The sequence below is a fragment of the Monodelphis domestica genome, chromosome 4, assembly GCF_027887165.1.
Source record: "Monodelphis domestica isolate mMonDom1 chromosome 4, mMonDom1.pri, whole genome shotgun sequence".
Classification (NCBI taxonomy): domain Eukaryota; kingdom Metazoa; phylum Chordata; class Mammalia; order Didelphimorphia; family Didelphidae; genus Monodelphis; species Monodelphis domestica.
In genome coordinates, this window is record NC_077230.1 from 253104972 (window position 1) to 253128821 (window position 23850).

Consider the following 23850-nt stretch of genomic DNA (forward strand, 5'->3'; position numbering starts at 1 on the left):
CCCAAAGGTCTGACTACCTTACTTACAAATTTTTTTAAGTCAAATTAGATGTGCAAGTGGCTTGGAGACAGATTATGCTCCATTACATGCATTATGACATTTAAATGAGAGGCTAATTAGATTCTGAGGTTGAGGAAATGATGCTAAATAGAATTTGCATTCTGAAAACTCTTAAGTGGATATGGCTAAGTAGAATGTCTACGATAATAGTAATATTATTAGTCAAATCTTCAAACAAACCAGGAAATTTCACTAAAGGTTCAGAGTTGGAGAGATGGGTGAATTTTTGCCATTTCCTTGTGCTCTGAAGCAGAAAATAAGCACTCCTACAAAACAGATTAGTTAAGTGATAGAGGGAGGATGGAATTGCAAATAGAGATTCTGAATTTAGAATCAAGAAGATCTGGATATGAATCATGCCTTCACTTGCCAGTTGTGTGACACTGGCCAAATTATTCATCTTTAATGAGCACCATTTTCCTCATTTTTAAAATGGAGACAAAATCATACATACACAATTTAGTGAGGACTAAAGTGCTTCACAAACCTTAAACAGCTTTGACAATGTGAGTTATCATGATCATCACCTATCTCAAAGGAACTGGGGTAAAGAAAATACTAATAATCAGGAAAATTGGAAGATATTCACTTGAAATAATTTCCCATTGGATATGGAAAAATAAAATTGTTAGACTTTACATAGTATAGCAATAAGGTTAATAAAGTTAATTAAGGAAACTTTTGAGAGAGGAAATTTTAATTACACATAAAGATGCCTGGTCATTTTCGGAGAAACAGACTAGCTAAGTATAAGGAGGTACATTGCTATTAGTTCTATAAAATGGTGAAATGTGAATTATAGAATCATTTGAAAGGAATGGATTTCAAAAATCTCAGAGATGGAAATAACTTCAAAGGCAAGTTAAGCCAACTTCTACATGTACATGAGACTCCTCTACAATGTAACCATCAATCTCTTCTCACTCACAGAGCTTCCATGTTAGCTTCCACTTTCATCACCTTTTGCATTCTAAGCTCCTTAAGAATGGTAGCTACTCAATGCAATGACCCAGGACAATCCAGAGGAACTTGTGAGAAAGAATGCTATCCACATCCAGAGAAAGAACTATGGAACCAGAACTGCATTAGAAAAATATATGTTCAATCACATAGTATAATATGGATCTGATTAGGGTTCTGATGTTAAAGGATCATTCTACTTCAAATGTGAATAACATAGAAATATGTTTTGAACAATGATACATGTATAACCCAGTGGAACTGCTTATTCCCTTTGGGAAGGGGGAGGAGTGAGTGGGGCAGGTGGGGATTATGGATCATGTAACCATGGAAAACTATTCTAAATAAAAATTTTTTAAAAGAAAAAAAGTGGAATCTACTAAATTTTATGTAATTCTGACTGTGGCTTCATGATTCTAAATTCTTTCTTCCTGGTTGTTTGCAGTATTTTGCCATTGATCTGGAATTTGGCTATAATATTTGTTAGTTTTCATTGTGGGATATCTTTTAAGATATTTCTTGTGGGATTTTTAAATTTTCACTTTACCTTCTGAATATATATTATCTAAGCAGTTTCCATTTCTAATTTCTTAAAATAGATATAATGTCTTGGCTCTTTTTTATCATAGCTTTCAAAAATTCTTCAATTACCTCTCCTCAATCTATTTTCCATATCAGTTTTTGAGACATAATGTATTTCATATATCTATTTTTTCTAGTCTTTTAACTTTGTGTTTTGTTTCTTGATGTGTTTTGGAATCATTAGCTTCCACTTGAACAATTCTAACTTTTAAGGAATTATTTTCTTCAGTTAAGTTCTGTACTTAATTTTTTTAGATCAATTCTGATTTTTAAGGAATTATTTTCTTCAATTTTTTGTGTTTTCTTTTAACAAGCTATTCATTCTCGTTTCATAATTTTCTTACAGAGTTATTTCTTTTCCTTATTTTCCCTCTATTTCTCTTGATTTTTAAAATAATTATCTTGCTTATTTTCCACCTCTTTCTTGAACTGGATTTGTGTCTTGAACTTCCTTATAAACATAGTAGATTTTTAGAGTAAGGGTTTTCTATATTTGCTCTTTTTTTCAGCCTGCTTTTTTACTTTGGATATTAGACTTGGACTCTGCTCATCTCTTTGAGGTATGACTGGTCTGAGATATCTTTTGTGTTCTGCCCACAGTTTGATCTGAGGGACTGAAAGTCTTTGGTGCTTCTAATATGATGTGATATGGAAAGTGGTTTGGTCACTACTTTCCTGGTCTGTAATCTGGTCCTTACCAAACTAAGGCTTCTGGCTTTCCTGTTACTGATGATTCCTCTCCACCCTGGAACTTTGATCTAGAATCCCTTGAGATTTCTTTCTGAGTAAGTGTTGGTTGCTCTTGAGGCAGGTGTTGCTTCCAACTCAGTGTCTACAGACATCCTTCTCTCTCTTCCTAAGCTGTCCTGGGCTGGAAAAAATTATTCATTGTGACTTTTTCTTGACTTTTCTCCTCAGAGTTGTTTGGTGCTATGGTCATTTGTTAGAAGTTTTAGGAGAGGTTTGGTAGTTGAAATGTTTTACTTTACTATTTAAATCTGCCCATCATTCCACTTTTCATCTGCAACTCTACTTGGTTTCAACTCCATGGGATCAAGGTATCCCCTAGTGTTGTCCCTTCTGCACTTTCAGTTTCTTTTGGAGGTTTGTCTTCGCCAATGAAATTGTAAGTTCCTTGAGGACAAGAACTGGGTTTTTAAAATTTTGTATCCTTCAGCACATAGCACAGTGCCTGGCACATAGAAGGGACTTAATAAACTGAATTGACATATATGAGACAGAGTCATTGTATAGATGTGTTTTTCTTGTCTATGTTTCTTAAGAGTTTGTTGTTTTTTTTCCCCTCTTTTATATTGGGAGGAGTTTGAGGGCGACAGGTAACAATGGTAATAAAAAAAATGTTAAGTAATATTGAAACATTTTATACATGCCTGTATAATGTATACACACACAAAAGAACAGAAAGATGTTAAGGAAGGACAAACAAGGAGAAAATTTTTTTAAAAATATATTTAATTCAACATATTCTTTTTAAAAAGCAAGTAGCAAGGCTATAACAGTTACAGTTTCATAAATAATCCTCTTTTAATAGCTCTTTGTTGTTCTTGATAGTTTTTAAGTTCAGAATAAAACAATTACATTTTAAAATGAAAGATCATAGCTTATATATTTAGACTTGAAAGGGGCCTTAGAGGTCATCTAGATCAATACTCTTAAATTTTACAAATGAAAAGACTTAAGGTCAAAAGGAGTATGTTATTTGCCCACGTAATACAGGTATCAGGTAGTAGATTCAGGATTCCATAACCCATAGCACTTCCCACTGCACTATAGTGAGCTTTGATCTCTATTATGCATTCCTTAAGACTTATGAAAGCTGATGAGTCTTACTAAAAGATACAGAATCACAGAATAAGAGTAGCACAATTTCAGAGCTGGAAAGACTTAAGCAATAATCTTGCTTTAAAAATAATTTTTTTTATGCCATGACCAAAAACTGGTCATCCAGAATACTACAACTGCAGCCATGGATTCTACTTTTGGATAGCTTTAATTATTAGAAATGTTTTAACATTAAATCTAAATTTTATTTTTTATAATTCCTGCCAATTTGCTTATAATTTTTCTCTTTGATCTATCAACTGACAATTCAAGTTTTAAGATGTGCCAGGCCAGGTATTACAATAAATATTGGCGATACAAAGATAAAAATGCAAAAAAAAGTGCTTTTCCTCTAAGAGTTTATAGGGTACAGTGGGGATAGGAATATAACACATACACACATAAGTAGAAACAAATTTTATATAAAAGCAATTGCAAGGTATTTTGGGAGGCAGGAAGGGATTAGTAGCTGAGCGGATAAGGAAAGACCTCACATACCTAAGGAGTGGCACCTGAACTGAATTTGAATTTTTATAGATTTAGAACTAAGAAAGTCCTTAAAAATGATCTAGTCCAACCCCTCCATTTTACAGGGAAGATTTTAAGAGATAGAAGCAAGAAGGGAGTAAAGTGCAGATAGATACTGGTGAATCAGAAGAAAGTAGACAGAATCTTGTGTTTAAAGAACCACAAGAAGGCTAACTTGCTTGCAAGGAAGAATGAGTAAAGGGAAATAAGGTTAAACATACCTGGGAAGGTAATCTGGTTGTAGCCCCATTGTGTAGGGCTTTAAATATCAAACTGGGGTTATAGGGGGGAAAGAGAAGAGGGAGATTGATATTTGATTCTAGAGAGAATACTGAGGCCCTGGGCATAGTCAGATCTTTGCTGCAGAGAGAACACTGCCATAGCTAGGGAGTAGAATATGGATGGTGATTTAGGAAAGGCACATGAAAAGTAGTAAGGGAGGCAGATACAATAAATATATTCTACCCCCTACATCACAGTCTTTCAAGCATCTGAAGAGACCAATGTGCTCCTCTTGTCTTTTTTTCAGGCTTAGTATACCAAGTTCCTTTTGATAATACCCACAGAGCATCAACTTAAGTTTTTTAACCATCCTGTTTCTCCTGATCCAGGCACTCTCCAGTTTATTAATATCTTTTCTAAAAAGTGGTGTCTATCATTAATATACTGTTGGTGGCAATGTAAGTTGGTTCAATCACTCATAGACAAAAAATTTGGAATTTTGTGAAACAAATAATTAAAGTGCTTATATCCTCTATTTCAGAGATTTCAATATTGGGAATAAACATATTTTAGAAGCAAAATATTCATTACAGCACTTTTTGTGGTAGCACAAAACATTTTGAGAATCTTGATATTTAATCTAAAGTCTCTTTGTTGTTCCAAATTCTATAAAGATATCAGATTCATCAGCACTTTCCTCAATCACAAACTCTAATATTGGATAATCCCTAGGTTCCTATTATTTCCACCCCAACAACCAGTTCCTTCCTAGTGATAACAATCATCTCCAGAACAGAATTCCTATCATTCAGGCAAATTAAAAAAAAAAAAAGTTAGGAATTTTTTTTTTTGAGCAGTGCTGTGAAATTAAGAGATGTTGAGAGAATCTAAGCCCTCCACTCTAACTATATCATACCTCTTTCCCAGGTTTGCAATCTCTCCCCAAACTCTTTTTCTGCTTTCTCTTTCTGTACATGCTTACAACAAAATCATTTCATTATAACTACCTACTTCTAGCTCCACTGATCTCTAGCCAAAGGATGTGCACCATGTTCCCCTATCCACATCCTCAATACTACTCTCATGTCTAAATTTTCTCATTTGAAAATATTTTCTTCATATTTCCATGGATATACTCAGAGATTGACTTGAGATAAAGGAAACATACAACAAATTCCTTTTGACAATTGTAATAACTAATGAACTTCAGTCCTTTCACCATCCTGTTCTGCCCTGTTCCAGATACTGTCTAACTTTTCTAAACCAAAGTGGAATCAGTATTCAAGATGCAGTAGTAAATTAAAAACTTTGTAGCCCATTTGATGAATTTTCTGATTCTTCATCTCCCAACTTTGATCATTTTCACTAGTTGTCACCTATGTCCAGAATTCTCTCCCCCCTCTTTTCCATCTCCTAGACACCTTAGCATCCTCCATGTCTCAGATAAGGTTCCACCTTCTGCAAGAAGCTTTTCTCAGGCCTCATTAACCTTTGGTCTTTTCCTCTGAGACATTTTCAATTTATCCTATATCTATCTTGTTTTTTCACAGTTGTTTGGCATACTATTTAATCTGTGCTTTATTTGAGGTGGAGTATCCTCAATACTTAGGATGTTATCTGGCACATAGTAAGGAATTAATTAATACTAGGTAAAGTGATTGACTGAAATATGCAGAAGTAATGGGGAAAATGCAACACTGAAAAAATTACTTAGAAAAGTGAGTCTTAAGGCACTGAACACATTATTTCACCGATCTTACTTACTTGTCAGAATTAGAAAGTGCTGTGAAGACTTGATTCAGAGGAGTTATAATGGCTCAAAGGACTTGAATTATTGACTATTAAAAGGCAAATATTTAAATATAAGAAAATAGCTATAAACTGAAGTTACCAGCCAAAAAAATACACTTTATGTTTTTTACTTCAATGGTTTTGGTACCAATTTTCACCCTCTTAGCAACAGCTAGAGGGCCATAAGTAACTGATCCACATAATTCTCTGCATAATTTCTTCCCATTTTAATTGGTAGGGATTTAAGAAAATGAGTGAGAAAAATTATATTAACATTTTAAAAATTCAGCAAAACTGCTTGACTTTGAATGCTCTCCTTTTTTTAAACAAAGGAATTCAATTCAATATAAGAAACATTTACTAAGCATCCATTTCTTTAAACCTTTGGTCTTAGAATAAATATTAATATTGGTTCCAGAAGAGTGATAAGGGCTAGGTAATTGGGGTTAAGTGACTTGGCCAGGGTCACATAGCTAGTAAATATCTGAGGCCAAATGTGAATCTAATTCTCCCGGTCTCTAGGCCTGGCACTCTATCCATCAAGCCACCTAGCTGTAAGCTCCTATTATAAGTGCAGGACACTGACTATACTAAGGGAAAAATTTATACTCCCTACCAGGGATAAACATTCTCTCTCCAGAGCCCTACATTCTCCTTGGAAAAAAGGATATTAAAAATAAAATTAAAATATTTACATAAAAATATAAAATAAATATAAATAAAAATATAAAAATAAGTAAATGTAAAATAATTTCAAAAGACAGACTAATTAGTGGAGGGAGCAAGACAAACGTTATCTAGGAAGTGGCACCCTAAGATATCTTTTGAAGGAAGAGATGTTATGGGATGAACATATGGAAGAAGTGCTTTCTAGATGAAGAGGATCAACAACTTTACAAAGGCACAGAGGTGAGAGATGGAATATCCTGTAGAGAGAACCCTTATTAGGCCATTTCAATTGCAAAGAAGTACATATGAGAAGCAAAGTAATATGCAATAAACTAGAAATGTAGGTAGAGAGCCAGATTGTAGAGAGCTCAATGTTCTAGACTGATGGCTTTATAGTTTATCATAGAGGAAATGAAGCAATTTTTAAAAACCCTCACCTTCCACCTTAGAATCAATACTGGGTATTGTTTCCAAGGCAGAAGAGCAGTAAGGGCTAGGCAGTGAGGGTTAATTGACTTGCCCAGGGTCAAATGGCTAGGAAGTATCTGAGGTCAAATTTGAACCCAGGACCTCCCATTTCTAGGCCTCGCTCTCAATCCACTGAGCCACCTAGCCACCCCCATCAATTTGTTTTTTAATTGGAATAAGGATGACATGATCAGTTTGACAGTTGAATAGAGAATGGATGGAAGAAGAGACTAGAGGCAAAAAGACCATTTAATTAGGAGACTACTAACTATTAGTCTAATTGAGAATTGATGAAACATTAAACTAGAGAAGAGGTTGTGCAAGTACTGTAAAGGAGATATATGTGAGAGATACTGTGGATGTATATTTATCAAAGATGCTATAGTTATAAGTCAGCAATTTTATATGCTGCAAAAGAATTAAATTTGCAGATCACCCCCCAAAAATGGAAAGAAGTTCACTGTGTGTGAAAAGTCTATAACATATTACCAATAAAAACTGCAGAAAAGAAATGGCTTAAAGAAGTTTGCTGCAGAGATGTATTACCAGAAAAGGGGACATGGAAAAACAATAAAGGACTTACTGGTTCCCTGGAAATGTACACAATTTCATATGATGTAGAGAACAGACCTAGACCTCCTGAGGAGGATTTAAATGATGTTAAACTAAGACATAGACAAGAGTCTTATAGAAAAGATGTGAATGTGCTATAATCTGTACCACCACAGGGAAGACCTAAATTAATGAGATCACAGATAGATCAAAGTAGTCACAGATTTTTTTTAATTTATTGCAGCAAAGTTAAGCCCATGATGCTTGCTTAATGGTGATTCTCTTTAGCCACTGACATTTCTTAAATGTCCATTGAGTAACTGACATTTAGCAAACAATGGGGCATTGTGACGAACCACATTTAAATGAACAGATGATATGAAAAAGAACACTAAAATGTTAAAGTGAGATATATTCTTAAAATAGAATAATAAAACATATTTATACCATTTCTACATGTTTGCAATATAAATATTTCAACTTTATGCCTTTTAGTAGAAATGTATATTCTATGCACTTACATGCATCAATTATAGTTTATTTTGGTGATTTGTAAGATAAGATTTTACTCAATATGAAAAGTAAAATGTACAAGTGGTGTATATGCTATGTCACTGACTTGATTCAATATATTTTTCAAGGGAATATGATTTTTAAAGCTTGAAATTCATACTTCAACTAGTGAATATATTAATTTTTAAATTTCTGAAGTATTCTATTATCTTCATTCATTATAAAATATACCACATCTTACAGTTAATGATAGTCAAGTACTAAATAACTCACACCTGTTATTAATCACCAGATTTTATGAATTTTTAGGGCTGTATTTGCCCCATGGAAATTCAATTTAAGTTTTAATAAATTAAGAAGCTTTGTTATATTTTTCATAACTAATGCATTTAACTTTCTTTAGCTTCATTTGCTGCAGATGTTAATCAAAGAGAAAATCAGATAATACTTTTGGGGTTCTATGCAAATCCTTATTAAATCACTAAGAAAACTGAGGCAAAGGATAAGATCTCTCTCATCTCCCTTCCTCCAGTTCCCAAGCTTCAGAATCTACCCATTCTCTTTCCTTCATTGGCTTAGGACTCTAAGATGGGAAGTTACCACCTGAAAATCACAAAGCCAATATAAACATAAAGAGTACTTGAACCCAAGTCATTCTTGCCTCAAAGGGTGATATTTATCCAATACACCACAATGCCTTTCACTAGAAACATTACTGGCTAAAAATCATATATATGGAGCACCAAACAGTAAAAATACCATTCTTTTTTTGTGTAACTATAATTTTGCCACCACTAACTGAATAACAAGAAGTACAGAAATAAGAATAATACTTAATAACTATAAAGTATCTTACTCTAATGTTACTTATACTGATAGACAAATATCACATCTAGTCATCCCTTGGAAGAAAAGTGATTCAATATTTGGGGGCTGAGTTAAGGTATGGAGTAGCTGTACAAAGCTAAAGGCAAGCTATGCCAAATATTTTTATCATGATTAACTTGAAATCAAGACTGTATGAAATCCTTCAGAATTATTTTTTCCAGAGGGTACTCTGAGGGAAAATATTAATCTGTTCATTTCTTATGTGCATATGCCTGGTAAACTCTAGAATTAATTTTCTATTATGCTGAAAAGGAAGCACAGGAAGATTTTGTGAAAAGCCAAAGGATACAGGGAGTGAAAAAAGTTGGGAACCCCTGCCTTAGATCATGAAATCATTGGGGTATCTGAGAATACTTCCAAACAATATGAAATTCAACTTCTAGGATAGATGCATAAACATATCTAATAAAAGGAAATTAATCTCTGCTGATATAGTAAGAACCATAATTAATCATGCCTATATATTTTCCCATTTCCCTTTAAAATAACTGCAAATGTTAATCACATTGTTATATAAATAGATTAGTATAAATACCAATGTTGACAAAGAGCAGCCAAAAACCCAAAAAACCTATCTATCACCTGTATATCAGGCCAAAATCTATAAATTAATGAATGAATCTATAGCATTGTCTTGTGTGTGATATACATAAATTCAAAATTTATAGGAGAAAATGAAATTTGCATAGCTGTTAAGATTTTATTTAAGAGAAAATCACAAAGCTAAACACAGAGCATAATAATAATACTTTTGGATATAGTTATTTGATATTCAGTATTTACTTCAGAATAAGAAATTCTATTCCTACATGTCTGTAAAAGTTTATAAAGATTCCAAAAGATGTAGAATGAACAATTTAATTTCATATAATTATCTTTAATCATTATCATTTCCCTTCCTCTTTCTTGGAATTAATAATTTTATAATCTAAATAATCACAGCCAAAATGGTAACTTCCATATCTACATATCTATCCTTGATCTCTCACCTAACCTTCAATTCAGCAGAAACAGTTGCCTATTTTCAGTTGAATGTCCAGTAAAACCAAATTTTCTCTTCTTCCCAGTTTACTTATTTCACAGACTCACAGAGTGTTAAAGCAGCAAGGAATTGAAGAGGTCATCTAGCCCAATCTCCTCAAGGAGATCATCATTCTATAGATAAGAAAACTGAGGTTTAGAGTGTGAAGTAAATTGCTCAAGGTCACAGAGTTAAGGAATTATAAAGTCTAAACCTAAGCTTTCAAAGTGCAAGTCAAGCACTATTTCTATGGCATCATGATTAACTCCTTTTTTATGCTGGAGGATCTCTGCAATTCTCTATTTCTAGAATAAAAGGGTAACAAACAGTGAGTAAGGGCCAAAATTTAAAATTGTTACTTGCAATGGACAAATGAGGACATGGTCATTTTTTTTCAAATAAAATTAAACCAATCAATTTCAACAGCTATCCAAAATATAATCAAAATTTTATTTTAATATTTGTGCTTTAACTAAAAAGCAAGATTAAGTAGTTAATAAAGTTTCAACATTTTGGTCATTTATTTGTGGAAACATCAAGAATAAGTATTTACTATGGGAAATTTATAGGCAAAATAAGGCAGGTTCTTGGCTTCATGAGATTTACAAATTTGTTAGGGAAATCAGACTTGCATTCATGAAACAATGAGACCAAATCTTTCCCACAAAATAACCATAAAAAATTTAAATAGAAAATTAAAAATAGGAGACCAAAAGATTAACATAGGGACTTTGAATGTCAGTATTAACAAATATTTTAGTCTTAGAAGCCAGTGGATATTCATAAAGAATGGATACAATAACAGTAAAATGGTTCAAAAATTAAATTTAATATTTCTCTTAAGAAGCACACTTGAAGAAGTCCCCAGTGACAAATAGGTCCTGATTAGTGAAAATAATGAGTATTCTGAAAAAATTTAATTTATTTGAATTCAAAATATTTGAACTTACAATTATGTAAAATATGGTATAATAGTGATTTGCAAACCTAAAAGCACTATAAGCAGCTGTTAATAATATATTATTTATAATGTTTTTTATTCATATATATTTATAGGATATATTACTTTAACAAGTTATAATATTGATATACTGTTAATATCAATGATTAATATTATTCCATAATAGAAATAGTATTTATAAAGGGTTTTGACATTTGCAAAGCACTTTAAAAAACCTGTCTCACCTTATCCCCTCAACAACTTCCTGGGAGGTAGATACTATTATTACCCACATTTTACAAATGAGGAAATTGAGCAGAACAAGTTAAGTGACTTGTCCTTGGTCATACTGCTATTAAGTATCTGAGACAGGATCTGAACTCAGGTTTTCCTGACCCTAAGCCCAGTGCTCTCTCCATTGCCCTACCTATATGCTTCTAATATACTTTTAGTGGAATAGTGGATGGTCCGGCAATTATGAAAAGCAATTTGAAATTATGCTTTTTTAAAAGTGACTAAAATTTCTAACTACTTTAATACAAAGATCTCACTGCTATCCCAAAGAGATCATATACAGAAAGATATCTTAGACACCAAACTATGCATAATAGCATTTTTTGTAGCTGCAAAGAATTAGAAATACATTATACGCTCATTAATTGAACTAACATTGAACTAATTAACTTAATATGTGAATAAAATGCAATATCACTGAGCAATAAGAAATGCTGAATATGAAGAACTCAGAGAAGCAACAAAGGCTTTATGAAATTATAAAGTAGGAATAATAAGCAGAACGAGGAAATAATATTCAGAAAGGCTAAACAATGAAAATGGGAAACACACACACACACAAAATCCCAACAACTCAATGCTGTCATTATAAAAACCAAGTTTGACTTTGGAGAAGAGATGAGAAGATGCCCTTCATTTCCTCTTTTTCTGAAGTGTGTAACTGAATACAGAACATTACAGAAACTCTAACAATTATTGTTAAGTTTTATTGAATTGAGTTTTTTTTCTTTCTCTTTTTGTTTATCACAAGGAATGAGGAAGGAAGGATATATTCAAAAATAAAATTCATGTAAAAACAAAAGATAACAATAACATTTTTAAAAATAAGTAATTATTTTTATTCCATATGAAAATGATTATAACTAGAATGATTCTGCTAGTACTCTAATATTCTTTTTTTTTTAAACCCTTACCTTCCGTCTTGGAGTCAATACTGTGTATTGGCTCCAAGGCAGAAGAGAGGTAAGGGCTAGGAAGTGTCTGAGGCCAGATTTGAATCTAGGACCTCCCGTCTCTAGATCTGACTCTCAATCCACTGAGGCACCCACCTACCCCCTCTAATATTCTTTTTAAAGATAGAGAATAATCTTCTGGGAACTCATATTCCCTTTATTTTCCTTTTCTATCCTTCATATCTAACATCATAACTCCTCTTGGAAGTAATTAGTATGGCCAGATAGAGGATGACCTAGATAAGCTTAAAGAAGGTAAAGTTGAAATGCCCCCAATGAAGACTATATGAACATACATGTTTTGCCCTTGCCTAAGGATGAGGAAATATTTGACTAATGATTAAATAAAGTATCAAACAATAGACTAGTCTTTATTAAGTGTCAGGCACTATGCTATGCCTTAGGTATACAAAGACAGATTAAAAACAGTCCCTGACATCAAAGAGCTCAAAATCTAGTGGAGGAAACAACATGCAAATAAAGAGCAGACTATAATATGTAAAAATATATATGTACAATTAGGATAAATTGGGCATATAAAATTGCATGCTGTTCTGGATTCAATGTTTTTTCTTCTTTTTTCTTCTCACTGTTAATTTATATATTCATAAGTTAGTTTTTTATTCAGGCCTTACTTGAATGTTGGGTTCTTCAGCCTTTCTGATGTACTCCACACTTCACTCCCCTCTGGTTTATTCCACATTTTTAGCCCCTTCCCCTTTTTAGTACTGCACAGACCTCAGCCTGAGATTGCTGAATATGTCTTCAGCTTTCATACATTTAGAGATCTGTGGGTTCATGCAATAAATATCCCTGCTGGAATTCCCTTTTGAAATCCACATTTTTCTTCTGAAGTTCTTGTCTTCAAGGGAAGGCAGAAATGATACCAATGTTTGGGTACCTAAAGTCTACATTTTCCTGCTTAGAATTTCATAATCTCTAGAGATATTTACTAAATGTATTCTGGTGACATATACACTCCCACATTCCCTCTGGTAACAAAGAAGTTAATTAAAATAAAGTTTGTCAGCATTTTACATTGCTTAATAATGAGAGAAAAGCAGAAAACATTTTAGATTTGATCCCCATTAACTAGAACATATTTGTCTTCACAGCTGTAATTCTGCAGAAAAATAAGCCTTCCAGAAATGCCTCTCAATTGCTATAATAACATCAAGAAGAGAATCTTTCACATGCAGAATCATAAAATTTTAAGATTAGCTCTTAATTTAAAACAGGCCTGCAAATACTGATATTTTGTATACTGACTTGGCCCTAATTGATATAGACTCTAGGTAATGCAACTCTTCAAGAGAAACAGTTTTCTTAATACTCTGAAAACTCATTTTCCCTTGGAATGTAATAGGTAAATTCAATGATTTCAAAAACAAAGCAGTTTTACATCTCTTTTACCTAAATGAGATTGTACAAATAAAATATCTACATAAGAATGAGATATCTACTTGGATAATGTTAAAATGAGTTGCTACTAAGTGCTTATAAATCAGCATTTAATATACAAATTAAAATGGCAATATAATTTTGGGTGGCATTAAGAATGGCATATCTCCTAAAAATAAGGAATTAATAGTTTTTCTATATTTTACTTTGGTTAGAACATATCCAGAGCATTATGTTCTCAATGCCATATTTTTGGTAAGATATTTATAATCTGGAAAGAATCAGAAGTGGGCACCTAAGATAGTGAATTATTTTTAGTTCATGCCACATGAGGATTGATTGAAGGAGGTGGAAAAGGATGTTTATCAGGCAGAGAGCAAAAGCAAGTGATAATCAATAAATAGCCCAAGGTATAACCAAAATACTGAAGGATATAGGGAAAGAAGAGAATCAAGAGAACAAATGTTGTAGAGAATTTTTTTGCAAAACTGCAAAAAATTGCTCAGGATGAAGGTCTGACTGCATTTTAATCTGTGCCATAGGAATGACTATCCATCTTGATGAAATTATAGATTCACATAAGTATTAAAGAAGTGATTAGCTGTGTCTTGTTCCTCAAAATTGTAATAATCATTTTTAAAAGAACAAGACAAATATTAAAGGCTTACCTGAGAACTAATCATACGTTGAGATGAACGAGCAATATTTGCAGGTAGACCAAAAAAACTAGGTTTGTCATCTTCTGGTAGCTTTTCAATAACAGCACGAAAGTCCTAAGCATAACAATAGAAATAAATTAAATTTAGAAAATAGTTAAATCAGGGAAAAGAATCATCATGGGATATCCAGATTTTAAGACACTTATGATGCTTATGACAAGTTTAATTGTTAGTCATTACTTTGGTCTTGCTGTGCTATCTTTTTTGTTTACTATTTTCCTTCTGTTTATTATTGTTTTGCTTGCTATTGTTTTATTCACTCAGTCAAGTTAACAAACGTATTGAGTGCTTACTACAAACATCATGTCAAATGTTCCTATTTAAAAATATGACAATAATCTTACCTTTAACACCCAGAAGGTATAACCTAAATTGGAAAAAAAAAAACTTAAACATGCTATATCCGCTTAAGGTAATAAAATTTCTCAAAACACTCCTTCTTTTTAACCTTATCCTTATCTCAAAGAATCAGGTAAAATATTGAAAAATAGATCTAACACTATTTGTGAATTGATTTCTTGGGAATTCTATCTAAGTGTAAATATTCATAAGTCAAACCATAATTTCTCTACATGTCAGATGTGATATTGTTAGTGATATTATCAGAGAAATTATTATTTCTTTATAGTGCATAAGAACTGGACAGTGTTAATAAGGTCTTTCAGAACTTAACAATAAGCAATTCAACTCAGAACAGCTGCCTTTATCTCACTTGGTCAGGAGAGAGAGCACATATTTCTTTCCTAGCTTGTACTGTTTGAAGCATCTACTCTTAGAAGAGGAGAAATCTGGGATCATATCTTGATTCTTACACTTATTAAAGTTTTGGTTATGGACATACTTCTTAAACTCTTGGATTTTCAATTTCCTTATCAGTAAACTGGGAATAAATACTTATAATACCTATGTAACTGAGTTACTGTGAAGATCAAATGATAAAATATGAAAAAAGTCCCTTGTAAACCTTAGTGTTATATAAATGTCATTCAGTAGCAAAACTGACATTACCCTAGTAATGTATACCCATTATAACCTAATAATGATTAAACCTTTTTATTGAATTGACTTTACATGTAATGCAGATCAGTAACTTTTCTGATACAATCAAATTCTAACAAACAAATAAGAGATCTATCTATGTTATATTAAGATATTCCCAAATAGAATAGCTCATGACCTAAAAAGGGTGAGAGATGTTCATAGAGGACAAAACGAATAAATTTGATTATATAATTGATTTTTTTTTTGCTCAAACAAAAATTTAAATTAGAAGCGAAGTAAAAAGTTGTGGCAAGTTTCTCGATAAAGATTTCATTTCCAAGATATATGATGAACTGATTCAATTTAAAAATAAGAGACATTCCTCAATGGTTAAATAATCAAAGAAAATCAGTTGGCATTTTTCAAAGGAAGAAATCTAAGTTATATTTAAAAATATTCTAAATCATTAATGAATTAGAGAAAGCTAATTAAAATATCTCTAAGATTCCACCTTAGTATAGCCATCAGATGGGCAAAGATGACAATAAAGGGAAAATGACAGATGTTTCAGGGGTTGCAGGTTGCAGTTGGTGGAGTTAACTATGAACTCATCCAGCCATTATAGAAAGCAATTTGGAAATATGCCCCAAAAGTACTATTGGGTATACTTATTAAAATAGAAAAAATTATTAGATTTGTAACACAAAGAAATCAAAGAAAGAGGAAAAGGACCCACATGACAAAGATATATAGCAGCTCTTTTTGTAGCAGCAAAGAATTGGAAACTGAGAAGGTACCCATCAATTGGGAACTGGTTGAACAAATTGTGATTTGATAGTAATGGAACACCATTGTGTAGTAAGAAATGATTAACGGTTTCAAAGAAACCCAGAAAAATTACAAAAATTACATGTACTGATAAAGAATGAAATCAGTAGAACTAGGAAAATAATTCATGCCATATAAATGCCATAATAAAGGCAAACTACTTCAAAAGACTTAAGAACTTCCATCTACACAATGATCAACCATGATTCCAGAGGACCAGTGATGATGTATAGTATCCAGCACCTAAAAGAGTAGAGATAGACTCAGGATGCAAACAAGCACTAATTGTATTTGCCATGGCCAATGTGGGAAATTTTTTTTTTGCTTGATTAGAATCAATTGTAGTGAACATTTTGTTCTGTCCACCCCAATCTGGAGTGGGAGGAGATGGGAAAGAGAGAAGAGAGATTTTTGTTCAATAAAAAAAAGAAATGAAAAATGGAATAGCCTAATAGTTGTATTAATATATTTTTGGATGATAAAACAAATGTTAATATAAACAAGTTAATCAAGAGGTAAAATCGTAATATGTTTGGTATTTAATAAAGAAGAATAGAATAAGTAAAGAAACAATGAACAAGTAAAGAAAATATTTTTGTTCTGTATCTCTTAGGCCCCTACAAGGTTCTATTTCTTCGGGCCCATTTTCCTCCTTTCTTTTCTTGTTTTAGAAAAAAATGTAGTTAGTATTACTACAATTCTCATTTTAATGATTTCACTCAGCATCACAGTATAGAAAAGTAGAAAAACTTTTCTCTATATACTTCTTCTTGATAATGATTATGGTACTTATTTCCTTGAATATTATCATTTATTCTGCTCTTCTGTAATTGAGGAATGTATATAATTAATTCCAACATTTTTTACTACTGTACTAGCAATTATAAATGCTTATTATAAATAGATCTTTTTTACCAAATTCTTGGAAAGGAGTCAATGCAATGGAATTTCAGAGTTGAAAGTTCAGATAATTTTTGTGGCTCTCTTTTCATTTTACATTTCCTCTCCAAAATGCATCAAACTACAATCCTACCAATGATATATTGGCATGACTTCATCAACATTGGGTTTATATTAATTTTAAAATATATTTGCTATTCTATTGTGTAAAGTGTAAAATCACAAGATTTTCTTAATTTACATTTCAGATTAGAGAATAGGAACAATTTCTTAGTCACATGGTCATATAACCAATAAGATGGAGGACTAGCCTTTTCTCTAATTTTCATAATCCCTAAAATCTTTTCAAAATAGGAATTATTTATAAAAGTCATATCAATTTCAGCTGTCTCCATTGTCTAGAATACCAAGAACTTTATGGAGGTAAAAACTTAATGTACAGAAAAGAAAGGTAATCCCTACAAAGCTCATATTCATCCCTTCCCCAATGCCTACTGCCACTCAGGCAGAGATGTACAAGACCATTCATAGACTTGTAACAGAAAAATGATGATGATTATGATAAATAATGATAAATAATTAACATTTAAATAACACCTATTATATATTAGGCAATATGCTTACTACTTTATGAATATTATCTCATTTGATCATAACAACTACTCCAGGAACAAGTTTCTATTATTACCCCAGTTTCCAGTTGAGGAAACTGAGGTAAATAGAAGTTGTGTGATTTACTCATAGTCACATATCCAGTGAGCCTCTGAGACTAGATTAAACTCAAGTATTCCAGACTCTAGCCCCAGTCCTATTCTGTTGCAAGACCTAGCTGCACAAAACTCAGAACTATTCCCACTATCTTCCCTCCTACTCACACACACACACACACTTGGTCAAGGAAAACAAAAATTCAGAAGCTTGATCTTACTGGGACAAAGAGCTAAGGAACAGAAATAACTTGAGTTAGAAAACATATGAGACTATTTTTTACTCCACTAAGCCTGAGGGAAAGAGCCAGTGTCTGGCTGGGATCAGTTCTGGTCCCCCAGAAGTCTCATGGGGTAGAGCCTGAGCATGGCAAAGTAAGAATTATTCAACATGAAAAGGTTGTGATAGCTTTGAGATTCAGCTACCAAGAAAATGACAATCAAAGGGGAAAGAGATACAAAAATGAGCAATGGGGGAAAACATAAGGGGAAAATACTGAAAATACCAAAGATACCAAGAGGAAGAAATTGTAATTAAAGTCTGAACATAAACAGATGAATCAATAGGAAAGATATCTATAATAGACTGGAATATGACTTCTAGATCAGTTTAAATAATTTATAATTATTATTTAATAATTAATAATAATAAATATTTTTAGAAATTCAAATTAATTTAATAATAAATAATTAACTAATTCCCAGACATTTCAGAATAAGCATTGTAAGTCAAAGTAAAATAAACCAATATCCTTTGAGACAAAGGACCTTGTGTATTTCCAAAAGATCATGGAACTGTAGCAGAATGCTCCTGAAGAGTCTAAGAGAAATAAGAACTGTGAAGGAAGAACATATGGTCTTCAGAGAAGAAATAATTATAAAACAGAAAAACTTGAATTCACTGTGGCAAGTCTCATCAATGAAAGAAAAAGACAAGATAACTGATTGGGAATGTAATTTTTGATTGTGAGTGTTAGGAGAAGCAGGAAGCAATCATGTTAAAGAAAACATCTCCATTCAAGCAAAACATATTGGTCTCAAGGAAAGGATGTATTAAAAAAAAATTAAGGATGATAGGTTTCCTAGAAGAACATGACAAATAAAAAAGCCTGATCAATATAATGTAAGAAATCTGCTAGGACATTTTGAACACAAGGAATTTGAACATCTTTATATGTGTAGTTCTTCATAACGTATAGAGTAAAAAGACCATTTGCTCCAGAATAAGAGGACTTGGTTTAACCTAGCTTCCTGACGATTACTAAAGTTGTGACATTGGGCAATTAATCAATAAAAAATTTATTAAATACCTATTAGGTGCCAGATACTGGAATGTGCACTGGAGATACAAATATAATGAATGAGATAATCTCCCCTCTTATAAAAAGTAAAAATTTCATTATTACAAGGATTTAGTATCCCATCTTTATAAGTGCCATCATTATCATCATTATTATTATTAGCAAATAAATATTAAGGTTCATTTGTATGCAATACATTGAAGGAGTGTCTAGAGAAACTGCCTCTTTATTCAATGGAGAAAAAAAAACCCAATATCATAGACTAATGTCAGTTTTGCATTTGTAGAAAATGAGTATTTTTAAATGTAAATAATATGCCATATACATATGTAAAAGTATTATTATAATAGGATGATAAAGATCTATTTTTACTTACCAAAATGCTGAAGGAATTAGGTAGAGAAATGGAATATGGAAAAATGCTTTTCTTATGCCTCGGGTCTGATCCATTAATCACCACAGAATTAAAAAACTGTTCCAGATAGGATCGAAGAACTCTGAGATCAAAAAAGTTATCTATTCGGCCTCCATAAATGGCATTTTCAAGTAAACCATGCACAAATTCCCACTGAACATCTTTGTTACCTGTATATTGAAAATACATATGATGTCCATTTTGATCAATATTTCTAAAATCAGTACTATTGCTATGGATATTCAAATATTAAAAAACAGTAATTTATTGTACATATTGAGAAATGTATCTTTAAAATGAAAGTCCAAGAATGATTAAAGGCATGTTCTATTGAGTTCCTCCTGGAAAGAAAAGGAGTATGCTTTGGCTATTGGAAAACTAGATAAATATGGTACAATGGATAGTATATGGAAAAAATAATTCCTCTTCACTAATTCCAATTTCTATATACTAGTATGTCTATTATCTTCAGAAATTAATCCCATTTAATGGATATTTTTGAAAATTCATTTGGCTTTGCAATATATCATAAGGCTATAACTTATAGTTAATATTAAAAGATATTTATGCTACCTCAGCAGATGCCATCTAGAAACCAGAATGAGAAAACTAGAAATTGTACTGGAAGGTAGTTGGAATCTGAAGAAAATAATGAAAGCAAATAATGTTCATATGAATAATCCAGAATTGATTTTACTCTAAGCATTTCCAATGTAGCTTTTGATTACAAAAAGATCTAAAAGCAATTCCTAAGATTCTCATCAGTATGTTTTGGTAGCTTTGCAAATAAAGGAAACTAGCTTCATTCCCAGAACCAGGAAAAATAGGCCCCAAGGGAATCATAAAAGGTGTCTGGCAATTTTCTCAGTAGTCACTTGCTCTTTGTAGCAATGACAACAGTGGCTCCAGAGTAGGATTAAATTCTAAACTGGGAACTATAAATTACTTTCTTAAATCAATACTCATATTTCTATATGAACTTTGAAAATCTGCTATATGATAAATTACTATTTTTATCTTAGTTAAGTAGTAAAGAATCAATGTAGCCTTAAAATTAGATCATACTGCCAGAAAAAGACTGGATATTAAATAATCCCTATTAATTTGACTTCATAATAAATGCCTTTTACCCTAAGCTTTCATATTCTTTTCTAAAGATAGGATTTCACTTTATTCAAGCAGGCAGAAACTAAAATATGAATCTTATTTTGTTGTTATTCAATAGTTGCATTTCCCCAGTACCAAGAAACATTTCCTTACTAAATGAATGTGCAGGTTGGGGGTTTCACTATCTGACGGAGTGTCCTTTTTACTATTTATTGCAGTTCAATGAGATAGTTCAGGGGGACTCAATATATATATATAAAATATGTATATTAAAGTAGTCATCAGGAGTCATGGTTCTATTAATAATTCTTTGGGTTGTCTTGGGCAAGTCACTTAATGTCACCATGCTTTAGTTTCCTCATATGCTAAATTGATATAATGAAACTGTCCTACCTACTTCCTTTAGGTATTCGGGGCATCAAATTAGGCAAAGATAATAGGAGTATCTTAAAAAGATATAAAAATGTGCTAATCAATTAAGCCATTATATGTTCTTACAGAATTTATACTTTAAGTGTTTTTAAAGATATTATTACAAAATTGAAATAGGTAAGCCCTAAAGAATGTCCTAATCTCTGCCATGGAGGCCAGATCTTAAATTCTTGGTCATGTGAGGTAAAGTGCAGCACTTCATCTGGTAAAAGTAAGACATTCTTTAGACCAGCTATCAAGCTGACTTTTAGCATAAAAATCTGCTTGCACCTCTTGACTGACTTCTGTTGTTAGCTGTTTGTCTAAAAAGGTATTTACATAATTTTCTCTGGGGATTTCGGCTGTGTGTGAAGTCTCAGATAAAATAAGTTGGCCTCCCTACTTCTCTGCACCCTACGAGCTGGCACAGGTAAGTCCCAAATCTCATGGGGAAAGCTAGGTCAGGGAAACTAATAGAATCTAGGAAATTTGAGACAAGGGTCAACAATCAAGCAATGTCACATAGTTTAGAGACAGACTTCAGTTATCACCTAATTTAACACTGCATTTTTTGAAGACAAGGATACTAGAGGCTTACAAAAAAAAATCAAAGATTTGTTCAAAGTCATACAAATAGTTATGTTGCACAGTACGTTATATAGACTTGAACCAGATGTTCTGGTTCTAAATCTAATAATCTCTCTACTATGCTCAGCTATTTATCTATAAATCATTTGAAAGAAGAGTTTAAGGGCAGATACCATAGAGAAGGGAATACAGAAATTTACTATATGGCCTTTTAAAAATATGCATTCCCAAGAAAAAAAATTTGAACCTCAGCACTCACCATCAAAAAGTCTGTCAATAATATTGTACCCAGCTCGAAGATCTGATAAAGAAAATTCATAAAATTTGGTCCAACCCTGTTATACCAAAAAATAAAAATAAAAATAAGTAAACTGTATAATTAAGCACTAAAATATGATACACTAAACATTCACATTCATTCTTTCATTCTTTCAGCATTTATTAAAGTGTCAAACACAGTGCTATGCACTGGAAAGTCCCTATAATCAAGGAGGTCAAATACTATTCATGGGAAATAAGTACAACAGTTTCTTTGAAAAGCAGAAGGCATGAAAGAGAACAAAAATGCACAATAATCCAAGAAAGGCTGACTAATGGTATACACACAGGAATCAGACCATCTTGAACATAAGAATGATATAGTATAATTGATAAGTTTAAATTATTAATTTGGCAACTCTAGAAGACAAATAGATGATAGGAGTTAGAGCCAGAGATCACACTTATAATTTTAGAATGGAAACAATGCTCAGTATTTGCAATATAACTCCTCCTTAACTTGTCACATGACAAACTCTTCTTGATCCTTAACTAACTTCTCCTCACCATTCCTCAATCAATTAATTGTCAAATTTTGTTTCCTAAGCAGAATCAACATCTCTTACATTTAACTCTTGTTTTCAAGTTATATAGCCACTACCCTAATTCATGCCCTCATCACCACACAGCCTGGACTCCTGGCTTTCTGTCTTTCAATACCTTCCCACTTCCCAATACCCACCTACCCCAAACAGTTCATCCTCTATACAGTTGCCCAAATAATCATCTCAAAATACATGTCTTAACATATCATTTGACTGCTCAAGGAACTTCAATGGTTCACTATGGAATGAAATAATAACAAACTCATATAGCCACATAGTCTTTCTAAGACTAGCCCTAAGCTATCCTTTGATACTCATTTCACATTTTTGCTATTTCTTGAACTTGAAAATTTGTCTCCTATCTCCTATTATGATTAAAATTATCTCGTGACTGATTTTGGGGTAAGAATACTAATTTATTGATTATATCAGTTTATTGGTTAGGCCAGCATTATAACTGACAAAGTGACATATAGGTAAATGGCCCCCTCAAATGACCAGAAACCTTGAAGCTTAGACAGGTAGCTCAATAGAGTTTTAGGAACTCATTATTCAGTCCCTCCCTTGAACATCTGAAGACATTATTAATTGGTGAATAGCTAATTAAGAGATGTTCTATCAAACTAGCTACCTCTCCCCATCCCCACAGGTGGACAAATGATTGATTGTCACAGAAGATAGAAAAGAATTATTGTAAACCCTTCCTCTTAGACAGATCTGTGAAAGGAAGACATTCTAGGGGATTCCTAAGAATAAAGAAAATGCAAAAATCAGTAGACTGGATAGAATCTCTGACCTAGACCCTGACACAGAAATAAGCAAATTCTCACTGATCATTATGTAGAAGTTAAAATAGTAAATAAAAAATAAATTGAAACAGCTTTGAAGTGAATGATCTATATGCCTGTAAAACAGTTTCTCCTTACCTCTACTTCTTGGAAACTTTGGCTTCTTTCAAGGCACAGACTCATATACTACCTTCTCAAAAAAGCTATTCTTCACCCCCATAGCAGAGTCTTCCTCTATTGACTCATGAAATTATAAATCTATTTACTGGTTTACATGTTGTATTGCCCCAAGTAGAATGTAGGTTTATTGAAAGAATGGGTTATATTTACATTTTATCTCCTCTGATCACATTCTACTAATGGCATTAACTTTGAAATCACAAGGCCAAACTAATAGAACTCGGGCTGCAGTAGGTTCTATTATGCTGGAAAAACTTTGATCCCAGCAATGGATTTGAGTCTGTCTTCTGAGCACTATTCTGTCTAAGCCCGCACAGATCCATCCCCAGTAGGCTGGACAGTTGGTAATAAATTCTTGAACCATAGCAACCTATGAAA

General features: G+C 32.4%; 1 protein-coding gene across 2 annotated transcripts in view; it reads right to left on the minus strand.

The window, feature by feature from the left end:
- The window catches only part of DYNC2H1 (dynein cytoplasmic 2 heavy chain 1), a 453597-nt gene that overhangs the window by 134363 nt on the left and 295384 nt on the right, over positions 1-23850 (minus strand). For both annotated transcript variants that reach the window (XM_056794452.1, XM_016433898.2), the window contains exons 80-82: positions 21901-21976; positions 19497-19705; positions 14353-14457 (exon numbers count right to left, since the gene is read on the minus strand). In XM_056794452.1, coding sequence (XP_056650430.1) covers positions 14353-14457; positions 19497-19705; positions 21901-21976 — 390 coding nt within the window. The remainder of the gene's footprint in view (positions 1-14352; positions 14458-19496; positions 19706-21900; positions 21977-23850) is intronic.